Source organism: Rattus norvegicus, chromosome 11 (genome assembly GCF_036323735.1).
Source record: "Rattus norvegicus strain BN/NHsdMcwi chromosome 11, GRCr8, whole genome shotgun sequence".
Taxonomy (NCBI): Eukaryota; Metazoa; Chordata; class Mammalia; order Rodentia; family Muridae; genus Rattus; species Rattus norvegicus.
This window is the reverse complement of record NC_086029.1, coordinates 24711097-24731192: the sequence shown is the minus strand read 5'-3', so window position 1 is coordinate 24731192 and position 20096 is coordinate 24711097. Positions and strand designations below refer to the sequence as shown.

The following is a 20096-nucleotide window of genomic DNA, read 5'->3' as shown; positions in this document are numbered from 1 at the left end:
CAGGAAGGCAGAGAAAGCTTCCTTGAGAGTGTAACCATGAACACTCCTGGAAAAACCCTAAGATAGGCATAGGAGAAGCACTGACCTGGGACCAAACACAGACATTGGAGGATGCATCCCAAACAGACGAGCAGCAGCATTCTAAAACAAGAGTCTAGCTTGGTCATGAGATTAAACATCTGAAATTTTTCTCTCCCCTCTTAAACTTATCTCAGATGACTACTACCAGGTATTAACCAAAATACAAGGGAAACTGCTTCAATATCCTGCAGATTTCCTGGAAAACACATTCACATGAAGGTACAGGATGAAATAGAAACACATGTATATTAAACATACGTACATTAAAGTTAGGAGAGAAAATCTGTACACGGTGAGGGCTGTAACTCAGTGGTACAAGTTAGGATGCTGGCGACAAAGACCCCTCCACTAAACAAATCAACAAAGCATCCATTTGCTCTTTTTTTCCTGAATGGACAATATGCCTTCATTGAATAGTCTAGTAGGTAGCGTAATTTACAACTGCTTCCATTAATAAGCATATGGTATCATTATATCTCATTAAAATAAAACATATCCTACTAAATTAGACTTCAATATATTAATGTGAGGACTCCAGGAAACGATTTCTATATCCACATTTGAACTGAAGGTGTGACTAATAGTTGAATGTGTTTTAATGGAGAAAGCGCTTTAAATCATCACCTTTTGTATCTTCTCCCAACTGGCAGGTAAGAAAACAAGGTTTAGAAAAAAGTAGTATAACCAAGTTTACACGATTTGCTAGCGATAGGACCAATACTACAGACAGGCAGACACAAAAGGTGATAATGACTCCGTAAACAAGCGAGTCACCCCGTTTACCTACAACCAACTACCTTGGCTAGGCCCAAATCCTGCTGCAGAAAGGAAGACCTCCATTCCCCACGTGGAAAAAAGCTGAGCTCCGAATAAATGAGGATTCTTAATCTGATTAAAATAATTCACAGTAAATTGCAAATCTCTTAATCCTCTTAGAAGCATTAACATTTTTTTTAAAATTGGAGGTGGGGTAGAAAGGAAACTTGATACAGTCTTTAATTGCTGGCATTTTTACTCAGTATAAACAATATTATATTTTCATTACTGTATAGAAATGGCTATCAAATTGGCATGGCAGTCTGCCCAGGAATGCATCTGTCTCTGACCTGTCAAATGAACCTGGAATTTTCTCTCAAAGATACTCATACTTGCCACTGTGCTTGTTGGTTCTCCTCGGTCTTTTTGAGTCTGACCACACAGACGCTAAGCAACAGTTATTTTTATTTTTAAGTTTGGACTGGGTAAACAAGGGTACATACTCTGTTCAAACAGCAAGAAGTAGTATCTTTCAAAAGAATGTGGTAAAGACTCTCAATAATAATGTAACACTTCACACCTGAGATATACACCCAAACAGGTCAAGCCAATTCTAACCACTTTGCATATGCTAATTTATTTAATTTGCATAGAATTTTTACCAAGCAGCCCCCTTCTTACTTCCATCTTGCTGATAAGGAAACAGAAAGGTGATAAAATCTGCTGAAGGAGAGGACTACTCACCAGTGGGCAGTAACTCACAACTTTACACCCTGCTCTTTTCAAATCACTGCACCGTGCACCACGGAAACACCCAGCGAAAGAGAAGTCAGCTTTGTGGGTTGACTTTGAGTTAAAAGACTACAAACCTGAACTCTAGAAACAATGTGAACATCATCCAATTCCATGCTTGCATTTCACGGATGAGGAACAACTTGCCCGCAGCCTGGGGGGACAGACTCTCAGTGGCCAGTAAAGAGAAAGAAACTAGTCGGAGTCAAAGCAGTTCCTTCTCACTATACCCCTATGAGGCCATAGAAATACATCACAGGGGCCCCATTGGATTGAAGGAGCTGAAGGGGTTTGCAACTCCATAAGAACAATACCAACCAGCCAGAGCTCCCACGACTAAACCACCATCCAAAGACTACCCATGAGGCCCAGGCTGTTTCCCTAACTAAGCAGCTCTGATGTATCTGCTCATCAACAACATCAACAATGCCTATACAAACACAGGTATAGTCTCATAAGAAGACAGACAAATCCACTATGTCTGTGATCGCAAAGAAAGCAGCATTTGTACAAAGGAAATCGAAGGAACAGAGGTATGCTCCCGGAGCTGACAAAGATCGGCAAGACGAAGGCAACTGAACTCCAGAAATAATTTCCAAAGGAAAGTGGAGATCGCAGCCTCCCTTTCATGTGATGAAGAGTCCGTTATTCTTGGCAGGCTATTTTGTCAAAGCATCGGATAATGCTCATCTTTAAACATGCCTCCTGTGGACAATGGGATGCCAGCCACGGCTTCCAGCCTCAAATGCATCTGCTCCTCTTGCCCAGGGCACATTACTGCCTCTAACCTCTTCCCTGCCCGTGCCTTGACCTTCTCCCACTCAGATGTGATTCTCTGCCTCGTGCCTGTGAGCATCTCATATTATGCCTGAGCCGCAGCTCTCGAATGTAGCATGAGGAGAGCTGCCCTGATAGATGTCTTACATGAGTAATGCCCCTAATGATCCCCGATGGGACCCTGCCATATTATTCCCCCCACGACGAGCTGTGCAGACACAGACAGCAATCCCATGCACTTTGCAGTGAAACAAATGAAATTTAAAAAAAAAGCCTGCACATACAACGAATTTACTTACATCTACCAAGAAATAATCTAGGTATGGTTGGGAGAATAGGGAAATAGTTACTGAAAGCTTCCTTGTGTGTGTCGTTCTGTGATCTATCTTGACCACCTGAGCAAATTATAGCATGTATGGTGCTTAACGAAATCCTCCACATTTTATTTGTGGAACCTTTATGAATTATGCACAAGATTCCTCACAGAAATGTTAGATATAGTCTTCAAAACCGTGTATAAATCAATACTTCACAAATTAAATCACACGTTCACTGACAAGTTATTTCAGGGGTGCTTCATTTTCATTTCTGGTTAATATTTGATTGGAACGGATTCCTGACCTTGTCGATTAAGCTTTGCCCATGATAATATTTCTGTCAACTAGCTAATGATCTGTAAACAAACAACAAAAGGAAGCGGAACCAAGATTTCAGATAGGACTTGCAATAAATTCTTCCAAGGACATGGCTTTTTTCCATTTTGCAGCAGCCTCAATTTTCCCTACTTTTCTTTCTTCTGTCTTCCTTAATGTATTTTCTTAGCCTGAAATTCAATGATGTCTTAACAGCCATCAGTCAACCATCAGAGGGTGTTGATCACCTCTCTCCTTAGTCAAGACCAGAGTTATTTGCTAAGTTCAGTGGGGGGTGAGGGGCTGCTCCTAGCTCATCAAGCACTTGGGGTTTTGTGTTCTTTGTTTGTTTGCCTTAAAACAAAAGAATAAACACAAACAGGACAGCTGATGATGACTCTCCCTCACTCAACAAATACAGTCTGTAAAGCGTAAATAGAGCCCAACAGAAGCAGAAGCTTTAGGTTAAATAAATAAGCCATTCCGAGTAACCATCCAACTAGCTATGACAATGAGGACAGCCAAAGACCAGGAAGGTGGACCCTCCAACAGCCCATGCGGAGTAAAGGCAGTGTATACTGGAGCCACAAAAGTGGCGGGCAGTGGACCGTATTCCTTCTCAAAACCTCCATTGTGGTTACATCATCATTTAGGCAGGACTATGCCATTCATTTATCACTTGGGAGAATGACTAAAAGGGTTTATGACTTCTCTGAAAACTATTTGAAAGCGTGGCTACACTGGATCCATTTTTTTAAAAGAGAAAAAAAAAATCCTAGCCTCCACATAATGCTAGAATTTTTGTGTAAAATGAAAGGTATGGTAGAAGACAGAAAGCTGTATGTTCTTTAGTTTTTAAGTTAAAAAATGAGATATTTTCAAATGATGAGAATTAGGAGTTTCCAAGCTATCTTTAGGAAGATGGCCACCAGACACATTAAGAACAGCACCTGAGCATCCAGACGGAGCACATGTGAGGCCACTCGAGCAGGATGACCTGAGTCAGAGTCCCAGGACCAAGTCTATCTATAAAGTCTCTGGACCTCTCCACACGAGCACCATCGCATGTGCACCATACACCCCCACACCCAAACACGGTGACACACACCATACACCCCCACACCCAAACACGGTGACACACACCATACACCCCCACACCCAGTGACAGTGATAATAAGTTTAAAAGAACTCTAATGGGCCGATGGGGTTAAGATGAACGAAACAGTGTTGTTAAATCCCATCAATGATAAACAAGCAGGGAACTGGAGAGGCAGTCAGTGGACTGTGAACACTCGCTGCTCTTACAGAGGACCCAGGTTCAGTTCCCAGCACCCCATAGCTATCACAAGGGATCTAATCACTTCTTATTATCTCTCTATATACATGTAAACATGCACACACAACCACACATTCATGCATTACACTAAAAAATAAAAACTAAGTAAATTAATGAACTAGTGTCATTGAAGGAACGACACACTGCAAACCGTGAATGGACGGGTAGAAATCTACTATGGAATATATTTTAAGATAGAATAAAAGCCTTATGGAGGAGCCAGGGCAATGACTCAGCAGGGAAAAACGGGTGGTTCTAAGCCCGAGTTTCATCCCCAGATCTCATACCGTAATGGAGAGAATGGACTCATATAAACTGTATGCTAACTTCTTCATCCCACCCTGGAAGATGCTTGCTCATACATATACATGCAAATGTATAAATATATAAATATTTACAAAATAAAAGATTAATTAAAGACCTCTAGTATAAGAATCCAAGTCTCAGGAAGGAGAGTGCCTCAGACCTCAGACTTGTTCCTGTTTTATTTATTACACAGACTGGACGAACAGTCAGTCTACCTTTAAGCCTTATGTCAACTCATAAATCTAAAGAAACACAGAGGAACTCATAAATACATGACCCCATCTACACCTTTGGCAATAACACTGGGGGCACCACGAAGGCGAGCGGAGGAAGTCAGACCTAGGAAGCAGTGGGAGAGTCATGGCCAAAAAGACGTAGTTCAGAAAATTCCTTTCTACAGAAAAGAATAAGGTTTCTGAAACACATTGCAGGCGTCTGAAAGTGTGCTAATAATCATGCCTCTGTTTCTCAAGACTGCAGACTCACTCAGGTTTGACCTGTAAAGACCGTGTTTTGTTTTTTATTTGTTTGTTTGTTTTGGGGGGTCATTTTTGTTTGTTTGGTTGGTTGGTTGTTTTGTTTTTGGGGTTTTTTTGTTTTCTTCATTCTTTTGCTTTGGTTTAAATTTCTTTTCAGACAGCTGTCTCAGAACTCACCCTGTGCACCATGCTGCCTTCAAATTCAGAGATACACCTACTTCTGCCTCCTGAGTGCCGGGATTAAAGGTGTGTGCCACCATCTGGGGGTATTTTTAATGCTAGATTTTTCTTTGTTTTCTTAGAAACCTGACATTGGAGAAGTATTCACCAAAAGAAACACCCTTCCTACCAGCTCATGGGTAACATCACCAACAAAGAGTTTCATTCCAAACTCAACTTCAATGACCAATTTCTACAAGATCATCAATCCCGGGGTGAGGGGGTTGGCTTCAGTGAACCTATGGAATCGTCATAAAACGTGTGTGGGTCTTACTTTTTCAACTTTATTCCTCAAACTGGACAGGACTGAACTTTACACAGCCATGCCGAGTTTATAACTTAAGTGTGTGATCTCTGCCATGTAATAACAGGGTACTTTCTTCTCTATAGAAGTCATTATTTGACAGCAGAAAGGAAAGGTGAACAGGAAGCATAAAGACCTAATTGATGCCCAACAAGTTGGCATCACGGCCCAGTTCCCTACAAAAACAAAAACAAAAACAAAAACAAAAACAAAAACAAAAACAAAGAAAGCCCACATATCTTAATATAATAAATGTATCCCAAAGTGCTTAACACTAGAGAGCAAGACTTCAGATGCAGGCAGGTTGGTTTCAAATCCTCACTCCAACTCGCTGCCCGATGATGAGCTTAACTTGTCCCCACCTCCACTCCATATTGATTAACAGGAATGGCAGCGCACACACTGCCTCTGAACTGAGCTGCTAGAAGTGAGAAGGTAAGACGCGCTAGCACTTTGCCACGTAGATGTCAACACCTAACCAACTTCTGACTTTCTCAATGCTACTATTTTTTATCAGAGATCTCGACATTGATTCCCTGTCCATCCAATTCAGTGTACAGAACTGGGCAATCCCTGCATCGACTCATCATTTAATCAATCACTTAATGAATAATGCTTGGGTATTTGTCATGTGAAAGAATATTTATTATATATATCTAAAGAGTGGTCACCTCCCAGCAGTTAAAGACTAAACAACCCATTCTAGTTACTTTGCCTCTCTTGTCACACTAAAGCTAATGACAAGTTACGTTCATGCTATCCAATCAGAATTCACAGACATTAAGGCAAAGACCTCAGAGAACAAACACATTTCTAATATACAGAGCCGTCTACATGAAGGCGTGGCTTCTCTCCTTTTGTCCTGCTATCTGCTTAGGTTTAGGAAATTTGTGACTGAAGAAGCTTATTAGCTTAGAAAAGTTGGAGTGGCCAGCTTCGTAACAGCTTGCTGGAGAACTTTTGCTTCTCCAGATAAGAGAGGGAGGAACGGATGAGCTTTAATCTCGCACCCGCTCTATGAGGCAGTTTACTTTCATACACACAACTTGCTAGTTAAATGGTCTGGAGTGACTGAAATACCTCACAAACCAGGAAGCTGAGGCAGTTTAAAGATACCCTGAGGTGCGGAGTTAACATGTACAAATGTGCTTTAACTCACACTGTTACATGAGCAAACACCATTTCAGTGATAGATCCTTCGGCGTGATAAATCTGCCTTCTAAGCCAAGCCTTAATAACCAAAATCAGCCTTAGGTCCATGCAACTAAAAGCATGGGTTTAGTGCCATACAAAAGCAATAGATGCATTGTTTGAGCCAAATTAGAAGTTAGTCCATGGCTACTTTAAAAAAAAAGTTTTGTTTTGTTTTTTTTAAACATACACTAAAGAGGGAAAACTTAACAGAATACAGGTTAAGGTAGGAGATGAGATTATGAAACTTTGTCTATCTCACTATCATTATCTAAGGCTACACAATCTTGAAAGAACACTGTGAACTGCTCAAGTTTGCTTCTCTGTTTCTGAGATCAAACATTGACCAAACCAAATGGGAACGGAGAGGGGGATGGGGAGGGGGGAGTTTACTTGGCTTTCAGGTTTGCATTCTATCCTGTCAGGAAGCCAGTGCAAGCTATCAAGGTGGGAACCATGGGGCAGGTCCTGAAGCAGAAACCATGCAGAACTCAGCTTGATGGAATGTTGCAGTTTCACTTTCAGCTCCTTTTCTCATCCCCACTTGCCTAGGGATGGTGTTGCCCACAGTGGACTGATTAATAATTGTGAAAATGCTCCGTGAATCTGTGCACAGCCAATGCAATTGAGGTAATTCCTTTCCCCAGACAGAATCAACTTGACAACTGACGCTAACTATAACAGACACCATTGCCTTGGTAGGCAGAGTTCAGCTCTGGGTTCTGGTGCCTATTTACTACAGTCCAGAAATGAGGATAAGTGGGTTTTTTTGTTTTGTTTTGTTTTGTTTTGTTTTTTCAAAATAGGACATTAACTACATTCCCATGCAGCAAACTCTGAACTCTGCCTGATCATCTGAAAATCATCTCCTAGGTGGTCCTTAAAGCTTATAACTAAATCAGGAGATGGCACATGCCAGGAATGATTTGTAAAGGATTAAAAAGGTGTATCTAGCAATTTTATTCTTCAAATATTATTCTTCAAATTCAATGAAGAATCTGCAGGGGGTAGCAATAGAGATTTGAGCCCTAAAGATGGAGGGCTCCTTAGGCATACAGTAAACAAACAGAGAAGCACACATACGCATACACATAACATGAAAATAAATTTGTCCACTTTTTAAAAAATAAATTGGCACCTAATAGTTTCAAACAGAACTTCTTCCAAATAATGTTAGGATTTTAGGGGAATGTCCCAATAAGGTTCCCTCCATAGCTGACTATGGAGAGTGGCTCATGTTCTCAGGCCTTGTATAGATGGGAAAGAGGACTACCTAACTGGATGCTTTATAAAATCCAATCACAAGCATCATTGAAAAACGTACTCTGTGAGTTCAAAGGCTAGCCTGGTCTACAGAGTGAGGTCCAGGACAGCCAGGACTACATAGAAAAACCCTGTCTGGAAAACAAAACAAAAGAAAAGAAAAAAGAAAAGTTTAACACTGAATTGCTGGTACTAACGGTACTTTTTTAAAATGTAGTGTTTGCTTGTTTGTTTGTTTGTATTAGACCCTCTGAATACACTGCCTTATTAGAAATCAAAGCTGACTTCTTCCTATACAATACATGTAAATCAATCACTTGGCATGAAACCATATTCCCACTCGACACTAAAGCACAGCACTCTGCTGGCGTCTGCTTATATCCACTGCTGGTGCTTCCCACACTACACTTAAGTGTCAAACTGGGAGACAGGCATTAAACCGATAGATTACGTAACACCAGACTTGACCAAATAGCTCACTAGCTGTCATCTATACTTGTTACCCCCACAAAGAAACCGAGTGAAGCACAAGCACGATCTTCTGTTCCAACTCTAAGTTATGCACAGCTGTAGCCACAGTGGGATTTCTCGCCATGAATGAATCAGAAATATATGCACAGTCATGGTGTTCAAAATATTTTTAAGGGTAGAAAGACACTCTCCTAAGATAGCTGTAAGCCAAAGAAAAAGAAGGAAGGAAATTTGTAGAAGCCTCTTTTGGACAATGGGTAATGAGGCTTAGCTCTCCCATGAAGGAAGCAACATGACACCGTCCAATGTTAGAAATAGCAAGAGAGAAAGAGAGGGGTGGAGATCAAAGCTCCCTCCCTGTACACTATAATCTTTCTGGCTTCCTCTTGGTCAGCAGCAAGATTGAACTAAAGGGTTGAAAGTGGAGGTAGAGAAAAGGAAACCATTCTAATCCAGAATTGTAAAGGAGGTGGTCTTTTGATCTCCACAGGATGGCAACTTTATTGGCTATGCATAAGCAGTTTCTAACCAGCTGATCAACCAGGTATTAATGCTCAACCCTTCCATGATCAGTAACCATGAAGTGAGTCATCTGTGAACAGCAATCAACCAGAAGGCTCATCTACTGCTAAATGACTGCCAGCCCATCGCTCACCCAGAGGGTAAGAGCAACCACAGGGGACATGATTGTCTCTCCACGGGCTCTTCCCTGACAAGTGCCAATTATTTGCCTTGAGATTCAGGGTTAAAAAAAAATTCTCTCCTGAAGAGTGCGTGAAAGAGAACAGCATTCATTTTCCCAAACACAACTTGGGATCTATATGCATTTGTGTCTCCAGCAGACCGTGCTATGTGTGCTATGACAATTGCTGAGTCCCCTACTTTGCAGCACAGATGGGATCAAAGCAGAATGAAATCTAGTTAGATGTGAAGCATGGAGTTTCTTTCTGGGTGATCTAAAGGTTTAAAAACTATTTTCTTAACGACAGGAAACATAGCGCTCTCCCTCCCCCTCTTCAGAGTTCCAAGGGTTCAAACCTCAGTCCCATATGGGGTAAAGGAAAAGGTGATTTGAGCCATAATTTTTTCTTTTAATTTAAATTCTTCCCTTCTCTTTTTCGACCTGGACAATATACATTCTTCAAGAGTTTGGAACAAGCTTTGTTCGAATCCCAGCTTCATCCATATTTCCTAACTCCTCTATGATGCTTCCCCAACTACAAAGGACAGATAAAGAGAGCTACAACACCTCTGCGTGGGGCTCTCATAATGTTGTAAGTGAAAGTCAGTGATTCAGACACTCCTAAGTCATCACGATGTTCCCTAACTCACCCTAGAATCTGAGCTCAATCTCCTTTTAAAATTCTTCCCTTCTGTCACTTTATTGGCCTCCCCTAAGCAGAAGTGTGATGCCCCGGACAGCGACGACGACTTAGTGCTTCTTCCTTTGCACACAGGAAGCAGTCAAGATTGTAAAGGGTGAGTCTGCAGTCTGAAAGAGAGCCTTTCACTGCATTAGATGTGAGTGAGTTTCCATTGCTTTTACTTTCATAAACTGTAAAAGGTCTAATTCTTCAGAGTTGCTAGACGCAGAGCACAAACACAGCGATCGCACTCCTCCCTGTTTGGTTCTCCTGCTGAGTGTGGTCAAGGAACACAGTTGGATCCACTTGGAATGGACTATACTTTCTATACCTGTGCCATCCTCCCTCTGGGGTGTGTGTGTGTGTGTGTGTGTGTGTGTGTGTGTGTGTGTGTGTGTGTGTGTGTGAATTAGTATATGGTACCTAGGGACTAGACCCAAGGCCTTGCACAAGATAGGCAAGCACCCTGCCACTAGGCTTGGTCCCCTCCCTACACTTTTCTGATGTATTTTAACTAGATTAAGGGCCGGATATTGTGATCCAGGTCTTAATCCTCGCATTTGATCTCTGTGAATTGCAGCTACCCTGGGCTCCTCAATGAGACCCCCACATCAAGCAAACAAAACAAACAAACAAGCAAGCAAACAAACATTATAGATATCATCTTCTACTGCATTTCTCTAAACTTGGGTTTCTTTATTCTTTGCCTTTTCTTACCCCCAAATTTACATATTATGTAGATTACCTTAGGCCTCACTTTGATTTCCTTAGAATTTCCAACTTAAATAAAAACAAATCAAGTTATCAGTGCGGTTTACACCTGTGATAAGAACTGAAATTTTTTTTTTAAAGAACTGAAGGTCTAGGAACATGACCTGGCATGCTTTTGCTTGCAGGGACTCAATTCAAATCCCTAACACCCACACAAAATACAAGGCAGGGCCTACAATCCCGCGCTGAGGACAGCCTAGACTGGGACCGCTGGGGTTTACTGGCTGACAACCTCACTCCACACTCGATGAGAGAACTTGTCTCAAAGGACTAAGGCATAAAGTGATGGAGTAGGTCACTTGATGTCCCCCACTGGACAACAGGCACACCAAGTCAGAAACACTCACACACATACACGAGCATATGCCACAATCACATATGACAATAATATTTGAGAAACTGACATCAATCTTGCCCTTTTATGAGCACAGACGTTAAGATTTGAAGGCTCGAACACTTGGGACCTTTATTAAATAACATTTTCCTACATTTCCTTCCAATCAAACTCCTGGAAACCAGCTATTTTCCATCATAAACATTGTTACAGCTGAAATCTGCTCACTCCACAAAGTACGTAAACAACGGTCACTGTTGGTTGAAATGGAGCACTTTCTACCACTCCAACATGAGAGCATTTCATTTGTCACAGTAAAACTTAAGAAAAACGTCTTCGGTAAACACTCACTTTTACACCAGCTCAACCACAAATCTTATGTGTTACAGAACCTATTTGGGGATAGAGAGGGTTTGTTTTTTTTTAAGGACATAAAATATTTAGGTATTTATATCTACAATCCACAAAGTTGGATTTGCAACACAAGGCTGGGTTATAGCATTAGGTTGTATGTTTAAAAATTAAAAAATAATAATGCGGGCCAGCGAGCTGGTCCAGCAGCTAAAACACCTAAGCTTGACAGTGTGAAGATGACCCCCAGGACCCACGTCTGAAGGCTAGATTTGGTAGCTCATCTGTAATCCTAGAACTCATGAGGTGAGTGTGGGAATCAGAGACAGGAGGCTCCCCCAGAGGCTTGCAGCCATTTAGTGTACAGCACACAACGCAGGAGAAGCAAAGGGACACTCTACATCAAAAGGGAAAAGCCAACACCAGAGAGTTGGACCCTGACTTCCAAGCACACACGACAGTTGAACACCAGCATGTACATGCACACGTATACACACACACACACACACACACACACACACACACACACACACAGAGAGAGAGAACACAATAATGATAGACCTTAAAAACTTTAAATCTAATCACCATGGGTTAAAGTAACCAAAACTCATGTCAGGAAGGGAAGTGAGGGAAGAATAAGAGTGGGAAGGGGAGGGAGAGATAAAAAAGGAAGCAAGACCTGTCTCAGTGAACCGTGTTCCACATGATATGGAAAGAACCATCCCCTCCCCAAAGAAGAAAGAGAAAGCGGTGGGGGTTGTCGCATCACTTCTGACTCAGATCTCACCCTAAGTTTGATAGGAAATTCAATCATTTCTCACTAAAAGAAAGTTTGAGCCAAGGGCTTAGGAAGAAGATGCTTGTGACAGAACACATGTGGCAAGTTCCTGAGTCTTCGCAGTTTTGTTTTGTTTTGTTCGCAGGGAAGCCACTGCCCCTCACCTCATCCCCAAAATACAGATCCGTAGACAAGAACACAAGTATAACAACTGCTCAGATAACTCCACCTTAAAAACGGACTGCCAAAGAAACGCCCACCTTATGCCCCAAACTTTAGCTTCACAGAAGAAAGGTCCCGTGTTTTTAGAGCATGAAGTTTTTTTTTTTTTAAGGCTAGAAAAGCAAACACTCTCCAACTTAATGCTCAATGTGCCATCAACACACCAAAATGGAGTTTACAGTCTCTTTGAAGATAACTGTAGACATTGTTAAATTGGCAGCCAGTATTAAAAAACAAGAAGGGAGGAAAAAAGGACTGACAACCAATAGATGCTTTTACAGGTTAAATCTTGTCGAAGGCACCTTATCCCCTCAGTACACTTTGATTTATTTAAGCTCACCACATTTCTCTTAAATACACTCCATTAACAAGTGATAGACTGTGATCTTGGGCTGGAGGCAAAACAAGAAACACAATCTTTCAAGACCTTCATTCATTCCCTTACCAGGTGTCTTGCCCACACCCAGGTCACCTAACTTTGCTGAGGCTTTTTTTTTTCCTCCAAATCAATGGAGGTGTTTTACAGCAGTCCAGGGTCATGAGGTCGCCCTCGAAGTCCAATGATCTGGGCTCAAATCCAGACTTATGAACCTCCGTGTGTGAAAGGTAGCAAAGAAATAAAATAGCTACGGGTTAGGGCTGGAGAGATGGCTCGGTGGTTAAGAGCACTGACTGCTCTTTCCAGAGGTCCTGAGTTCAATTCCCAGCAACCACATGGTGGATCACAGCCATCTGTAATGGGATCTGATATCCTCTTCTGGTGTGTCTGAAGATAACAGCTAATGTGTACTCAAACACATAAAATAAATAAATCTTTAAATAAAATAAGAAAAAACCCTACAGGTTAAAGGGAGTGTGGGGGAAGCAGCTCATGCTCACTTCTGGCCTAGGACTTGGCAAAGCGGACAAGCAACCTGAGGGGCTCCAAAAACCATGGCTCCCAGGGAAAGTATGTGAAGACTCCAGGAATCATGCCAGCCACGAGACTCTAAACATGCCCCATATCTGCTCAGGTTGGGATCTCAGATATTAAGTATTGATCACATTATTAAACATGAGTGAAGGTTCCACCTCCACACACAGATATATTTCCCAAGTGAAGACAGGGTTCGACAGCTGACAGGACCAGCTTTCAGTGAAACCCTATTAGTGTGACCCTATCTTTAATCTACAGCCATGATAAAATGTCCCAACATACACAAACTCAGCTCCAACAGTGACTAATGACCACTTATCCCCCTATCTTCCGTAATCTGCCCCTCCACCCATTCATCACGTTGACACCTCCCTTTACACACGTGAACAAACTTTAACAGAGAAGGGAAATCAACAAAAAAAAAATCTCAAAGGTATCGCAGGCTGTAAATTAAACTAAGGGGAGACAGAGGAAAGACAGCGCTCGAGATGGATCAGATCTCTGAGGTTCTGATTTGCATCCATGGCTTGGGTAGGGGGTGGGGAACTGTTCCATCACCTAGATATGCAAACTGAGAAGAAAGGCTGCCACACAGAAAGGGGAAGTTGGAAGTCGGGGGACAGGGCCCCAGAAAGAGTTGATTTAATCTTCTCATCCATCCACCGTGACACAGGTGAGAGAGTCAGGGCTGAAATTTTAACTTCTGTTCTCTTCAAAGGAGTAACAACTTAGTATGCTTCCTATTTAGCTGAGTTCAAATGGGCCTTTCAACTTTCAGCCAAGGAGTGTCTCTGAGAAGCTTGCCTTCTCACAGGCTTTTATTCACTATCATGTAGCTCTTGTGGGTTTGTTTTTTCCCTTTTCCTTTTTTCTTTTTGTAGCCTCTTGGCTTAAGTAAAACCTTTGATCTAAACATAAAGAATCGCCACAGACCACAAATGTTCAGACTAGCTTAAAAAATGATTTCATAATTATGTAAATTAAGTGACTCTAACTTTTAGGCCCTGATGCAACTTGAAGCTCCCTCAGTATGTGGCTATAATTCCCCAAGGTGTAGTGTGTGTGTGTGTGTGTGTGTGTGTGTGTGTGTGTATGTGTGTGTATGTGTGTGTGTGCTGTGTGTGTGTGAGGGGTGTGTGCTGTGTGTGCTGTGTGTGTGTGTCTGTGTGTGCTGTGTATGTGTGCTGTGTGTGTGTGTATGTGTGTGTGTAGCACTGAAACAAGATCCATGATTGAAACCAGAATCTACCAAGAGGGAAGAAACCGAAGTGGAGTCCATGGTTCAGTCATCCATAGTTGAAGATCCTTAAGGGACACAGAAAACTGTTTGCGAGCACACGGTGCCTTTCCTTAGGCCAGGTTTCTTAAGCTGCATCTTTCCAACACTTCATCTGCAGCTGCAGAACTCTCCGTCCTACAAATACTAAGGCAGTCTGTTCTGTCTCGCCACTGAGGACTACCAGGCAACTAAACTTGCAATCGCCTGTTTTCTTCCTGAACCCAGCCACGCAGTGGCTACTTTATATCCTACCACGAGAAGGAGTTATTTCCTCAAGTTTCTTCAGAATCCAATTTAATTACAGACTTTGGTTACATAAAACAACTTCTAACAACCCGTTGAGCTCAGAAATAGAGGACAGGAGGACCAGATTTTGGATTCCTGAGGAATGCGGATCACAAGCCCCCACCCCCACCCCGTGTCGCTTGCCCCTCCACTCCAGCACCCCCCCCAAGGATCCCTCAGATGGATGATATTCATTTGGACTCATCCTAAGAGACCAAAACTCGGGGACAGCCCGCTGCCTCCTACCACCCAAGTGCTTAGACAGGCGTTTGCCCAGAGTGAGCTGGGCGTGCCCTGAACTTGGCGAAAGGCCGAGGTCTACCGAGAGGTTTGGGATGTTTCAGGAGAGTTTGGGGTGATAGGCCAGAGGGACAACCTCAAACGCGAAACTAGAAACCTTTCCCTGTAGAAGTTCTGGGAGGGTCCCTCTGGCCTGAGAAGGGAGAGTTCGCCAAGAGTCAATTCAGGGTCCGATTATGAAGAGTGGAGTAGGGACAAGCGAAGGAGATCAAGGGTGAAGAAGGAGGGCGCAGGTTACCTGAACAGAGACATATTAATCCAAAGAGGTAAAAGTGAGCAGGCTCCGCGATCATTGTCCTCGGATAGGTCCTGCATACAGTCTCATGCCAAGAGAAGGGAGCAGAAGCGGAGATCTCCAAATTTATGGAAGCCACACACTCTACACCCTACACACAAAGGCTTAATATAAGCAACGTGAGTCAATCCGCCAAGAGTTTGCAGGGCAGTTTCTGGTCGACCTTTCCGGAGGCTTGTCAATCCTTCAGAGCCCTTTGCAAAGAAAAATTCCAAGGTTTGTCTTCCCCGGCCCCGGGTTTCTGAAGAGGCTTAATCACTTCCAAGGCTCATCTAAGGCGAACAACAAAGAGCCCAAACCGAGGAGCAGTTGTGCTGTTTCCTGCCTCCACAGTCCTGCTGAGCCTCCCGGCGTGCGCCTCCACAGCGTGTTCCCTGGCGCCGCTGCGCGGCGATTGCAAAGTTGGGGTATGAGAGCAAATGGAGAGATGCACCCCAAAAAAAGTGCTCCTCCGTCTACCGGAGAGCCAGTGAGTAGCAGGCCACCCCCCTCTGGCGGCGATTGCAGTCAAGGTAGCGGCGGCAGCTGGGGAGAACAGTCTCGAGGTTCACGGGGTGCGCCTGGGTGACTCTGCGCACCAGGAGGGAGCGAAGGGGCGGTACGGCGACAGCGGCTGCCTGGGCGGGCCCTTGTTCCCATCACTCGCGGGATGCGGAGGGCACCAGGGACCGCAACAGGACCGCAGATGCACGCGCGCCTTCCGGACGCCCCCAGCCCGGCTCAGCACCCAGCATCGTCCGGGGTCCTGCCTCCACTGGGGCGCGCGTTACACACCTCGGAACCAAGCTACAACCTAAACTTCCCCGGGTGGCTAGTCTTACTCCGTGCTCCTGGAAGCTTCGGAGAGGCTGCTCCGGGCGGCCCCGGGTTGGTGGAAAAGAGCGAGCAGGAGGAATTGGATGCTACCGAGGCTCGCCCGAGCTCCGCTGGGAGCTACAGCGTCTGAAGTTTCTGCTCTCACGCTGCCTCCTTTCGGCTCGACAGCTCGTGGGTTTCCCCCTCAGTCCCTGCTGCTCCGGGTTTCCTCCCTCTCCAGCCCGGCTCGGGAACCTTTAAAGGGGACGCGCGATCCCTGCCAGGCCCTCACTGGCGCTGCTCAGACAAGTTCTGCGTGTTAATATTTCCATCCACATGCCCGGAGTGCCCAATTGCGCCCTCAGGTGAGATTTCAACAACTCAGAAGCAGAAATCTCAACGAATGAGAACTTGTCTTGGGTCCCTTTGCATCCCAGTCTCCCCTGCACCTTTCTCCAAATGGAACCTCCCAAACCAAAGACTTCAAAATCCTCCAGGTCCCTCTTAACCTCTTCTTTACCGCAATAGGGAATTGGAGTAAACTTCCAAATAAGTTCACTCACCACCACCACCGCTCCTATTCTCATTAAACAAATAAATAAACACACAAACTGATTTGCTCTTTCAGTAAAGAGGCTTTAGGAAAGTGTGAATGATCTAAAATATAGCAATACACGGATATTCTCTTTTGCTTGAACTTCCTGAGGGTCCTGTAGAAAGTCTAAATGCTAGGAGTGAGGGTCTTGGGGACCTCATTGTGTTTACAGAGGAGTCTCTTGAACTTGGTAGCTTATATACATCAGAGACTTACCAGTTGAATAAGAGCAACAAATGGGAGAGGCTACCATAATCTAAAGTTTGCAATGATGAACTCAGCATTTCAAAACACTGAGCCGCCCCAAGTTCCAAGGTATCAGGTACCTGTGACCAAACCAACTTTATTCTCTCATCTGAAAAACAATGAGGCCCGTTGGGCTACTTCATGAGTAAACTAATTAGCCAAGACCAAACATGCCTGGGATATTGGACAGACAAGTCTTCGCGAATTCGCTCTTTTCTTTTCTGTTATTATTACATAGGACACAATGAAAACCATATAATATATGCTGAAGGCTCTATGAATTGTAATTGTTGCCACTTATAGCTATTGTGTTTATTAATAAGTTACTCTCTTCCAAGTTATGATACATGGCTTCAAAAAGAGTACTTAATACCTTCACCTGTGGCAGGTGGCATGGTGGCCGCTGAGGAGGGTTTGGGTTTATTTTGTGTGGATGGATGTACTTTTCTAGCTTTCCCTTAATTGAGTGTATGCATTACCTAACTAAAGTACAAGTTTAAAAGAAAGCCACGTGCTCCTCTTGGTCCTGGCTGCTGCGGCCCATGAACTCAGAGCAACTGTCTGCGAAAAGAAACCTGGTTAACAGTGCCTTACCTCTGAAAGTGAAAGACAGTTTAATCCTGAGAAAGCTGACTGAAAACTCAGTAAACAAGCTGAGATAAGAATTCAAAGACTCTCACCAGAATCTTTTCAGCAGCAGAAAGCAAGAATGTGCAGTAAATGCTAAGAGACCTACATCGATTTGGTATCTGTGAATAGATATTTGGTGAGAAACATAGAAAATAAATTTTCCTTGGAATAAAATGAACTTTTAAGATAAGATACCCTCGGAATAGAAAATAAATAAGCTTAGCATGGCGAAGGAGAGGAGGAGAAAATGAAAATCTCCAATCCCCAGGTGGCCTAAGGGGATTTTAAATGAAGATTTTGAAGTTCCATCTAGTGAAGGATATATCCTTTTATGTTCATTTATTTGGAAGTGCGTGTGTGTGCGTGTGCGTGTGCGTGTGTGTGTGTGTGTGTGTGTGTGCGTGTGTGCAGTGAGATAGGGCCTCCTGCATGCTAAACACAGGCTCTGCCACTACATACCCAGTCTGAGAAAGTAGACCTCATGCCAGAATTCTATTACATTGTTTCCCAAGTGTATCTCCCAGTCTTCACAATTTTCCTGAGATCTTTCTGGAGCTATTTCACCATATGGCTGCATGGTAGAGTGCCTACTCCTTGTGCAAGACTTTGGTTCTCTTCCTAGCCTGCGATGAGCAGACAACTGTCCGCAATTCAAGTTCTAGTCCACCTGATGCTCTCTACTGATCTCCACAGGCTCCTGTATACATGTTTGCATGCACACACACACACTCAAACACACACACACACACAGACACACAAAATACCAATACACATTCAAATGGATATATTTAAACACCCACCACATTTCCGTTAGATTGAAAGTGTATGAATACTAACTTCTACTTTTCAATTCCAGTACACTACACCATTAAACTCCTTTGTTCCGGTGTCAATGATAAAATTTATCTAGGGAGACAACAATACGTATCCACCAGGAAAGAACTACTAGAGATTCTCATCGAAGTGTTTTCTAAAAGTCAAGTTTCTGTTAAGAATATCAGTAAAATCGACATCTAAATTAAGAGTTTGTATGCCGACGGTATTAGGGACTCATAAGAGGTACAAGTCGGAGTGCTAGAAAAGGATTCTTATTTTTTTTTTACTTTTTTTTTTAATTAACTTGAGTATTTCTAATATACATTTCGAGTGTTATTCCCTTTCCCGGTTTCCGGGCAAACATCCCCCTCCCCCCTCCCCTTCCTTATGGGTGTTCCTCTCCCCACCCTCCCCCCATTGCCGCCCTCCCCCCAACAGTCTAGTTCACTGGGGGTTCAGTCTTAGCAGGACCCAGGGCTTCCCCTTCCACTGGTGCTCTTACTAGGATATTCATTGCTACCTATGAGGTCAGAGTCCAGGGTCAGTCCATGTATAGTCTTTAGGTAGTGGCTTAGTCCCTGGAAGCTCTGGTTGCTTGGTATTGTTGTACATATGGGGTCTCGAGCCCCTTCAAGCTCTTCCAGTTCTTTCTCTGATTCCTTCAACGGGGGTCCTATTCTCAGATCAGTGGTTTGCTGCTGGCATTCACCTCTGTATTTGCTGTATTCTGGCTGTGTCTCTCAGGAGCGATCTACATCCGGCTCCTGTCGGTCTGCACTTCTTTGCTTCATTCATCTTGTCTAATTGGGTGGCTGTATATGTATGGGCCACATGTGGGGCAGGCTCTGAAGGTGTTCCTTCAGTCTCTGTTTTAATCTTTGCCTCTCTATTCCCTGCCAAGGGTATTCTTGTTCCCCTTTTAAAGAAGGAATGAAGCATTCACATTTTGATCATCCGTCTTGAGTTTCATTTGTTCTAGGCATCTAGGGTAATTCAAGAATTTGGGCTAATAGCCACTTATCAATGAGTGCATATCATATGTGTCTTTCTGTGATTGGGTTAGCTCACTCAGGATGATATTTTCCAGTTCCAACCATTTGCCTACGAATTTCATAAAGTCATTGTTTTTGATAGCTGAGTAATATTCCATTGTGTAGATGTACCACATTTTCTGTATCCATTCCTCTGTTGAAGGGCATCTGGGTTCTTTCCAGCTTCTGGCTATTATAAATAAGGCTGCGATGAACATAGTGGAGCACGTGTCTTTTTTATATGTTGAGGCATCTTTTGGGTATATGCCCAAGAGAGGTATAGCTGGATCCTCAGGCAGTTCAATGTCCAATTTTCTGAGGAACCTCCAGACTGATTTCCAGAATGGTTGTATCAGTCTGCAACCCCACCAACAATGGAGGAGTGTTCCTCTTTCTCCACATCCTCTCCAGCATCTGCTGTCACCTGAGTTTTTGATCTTAGCCATTCTCACTGGTGTGAGGTGAAATCTCAGGGTTGTTT

At 43.3% G+C, this 20096-nt stretch overlaps 1 protein-coding gene across 18 annotated transcripts in view; it reads right to left on the bottom strand.

The window, feature by feature from the left end:
- Robo1 (roundabout guidance receptor 1) overlaps positions 1-20096 on the bottom strand; it is a 1040826-nt gene that overhangs the window by 377502 nt on the left and 643228 nt on the right. For 3 of the 18 annotated variants that reach the window (XM_063270756.1, XM_063270757.1, XM_063270748.1), the window contains exon 1: positions 15446-16451. The exons of 14 other annotated variants lie outside the window; for them this stretch is intronic. In XM_063270756.1, coding sequence (XP_063126826.1) covers positions 15446-15500 — 55 coding nt within the window. In that variant the 5' untranslated portion in view covers positions 15501-16451. Of the gene's footprint in view, positions 1-15445; positions 16499-20096 lie in introns of those variants that run through there. One more of the 18 variants, NM_001415011.1, reaches the window with a different exon arrangement.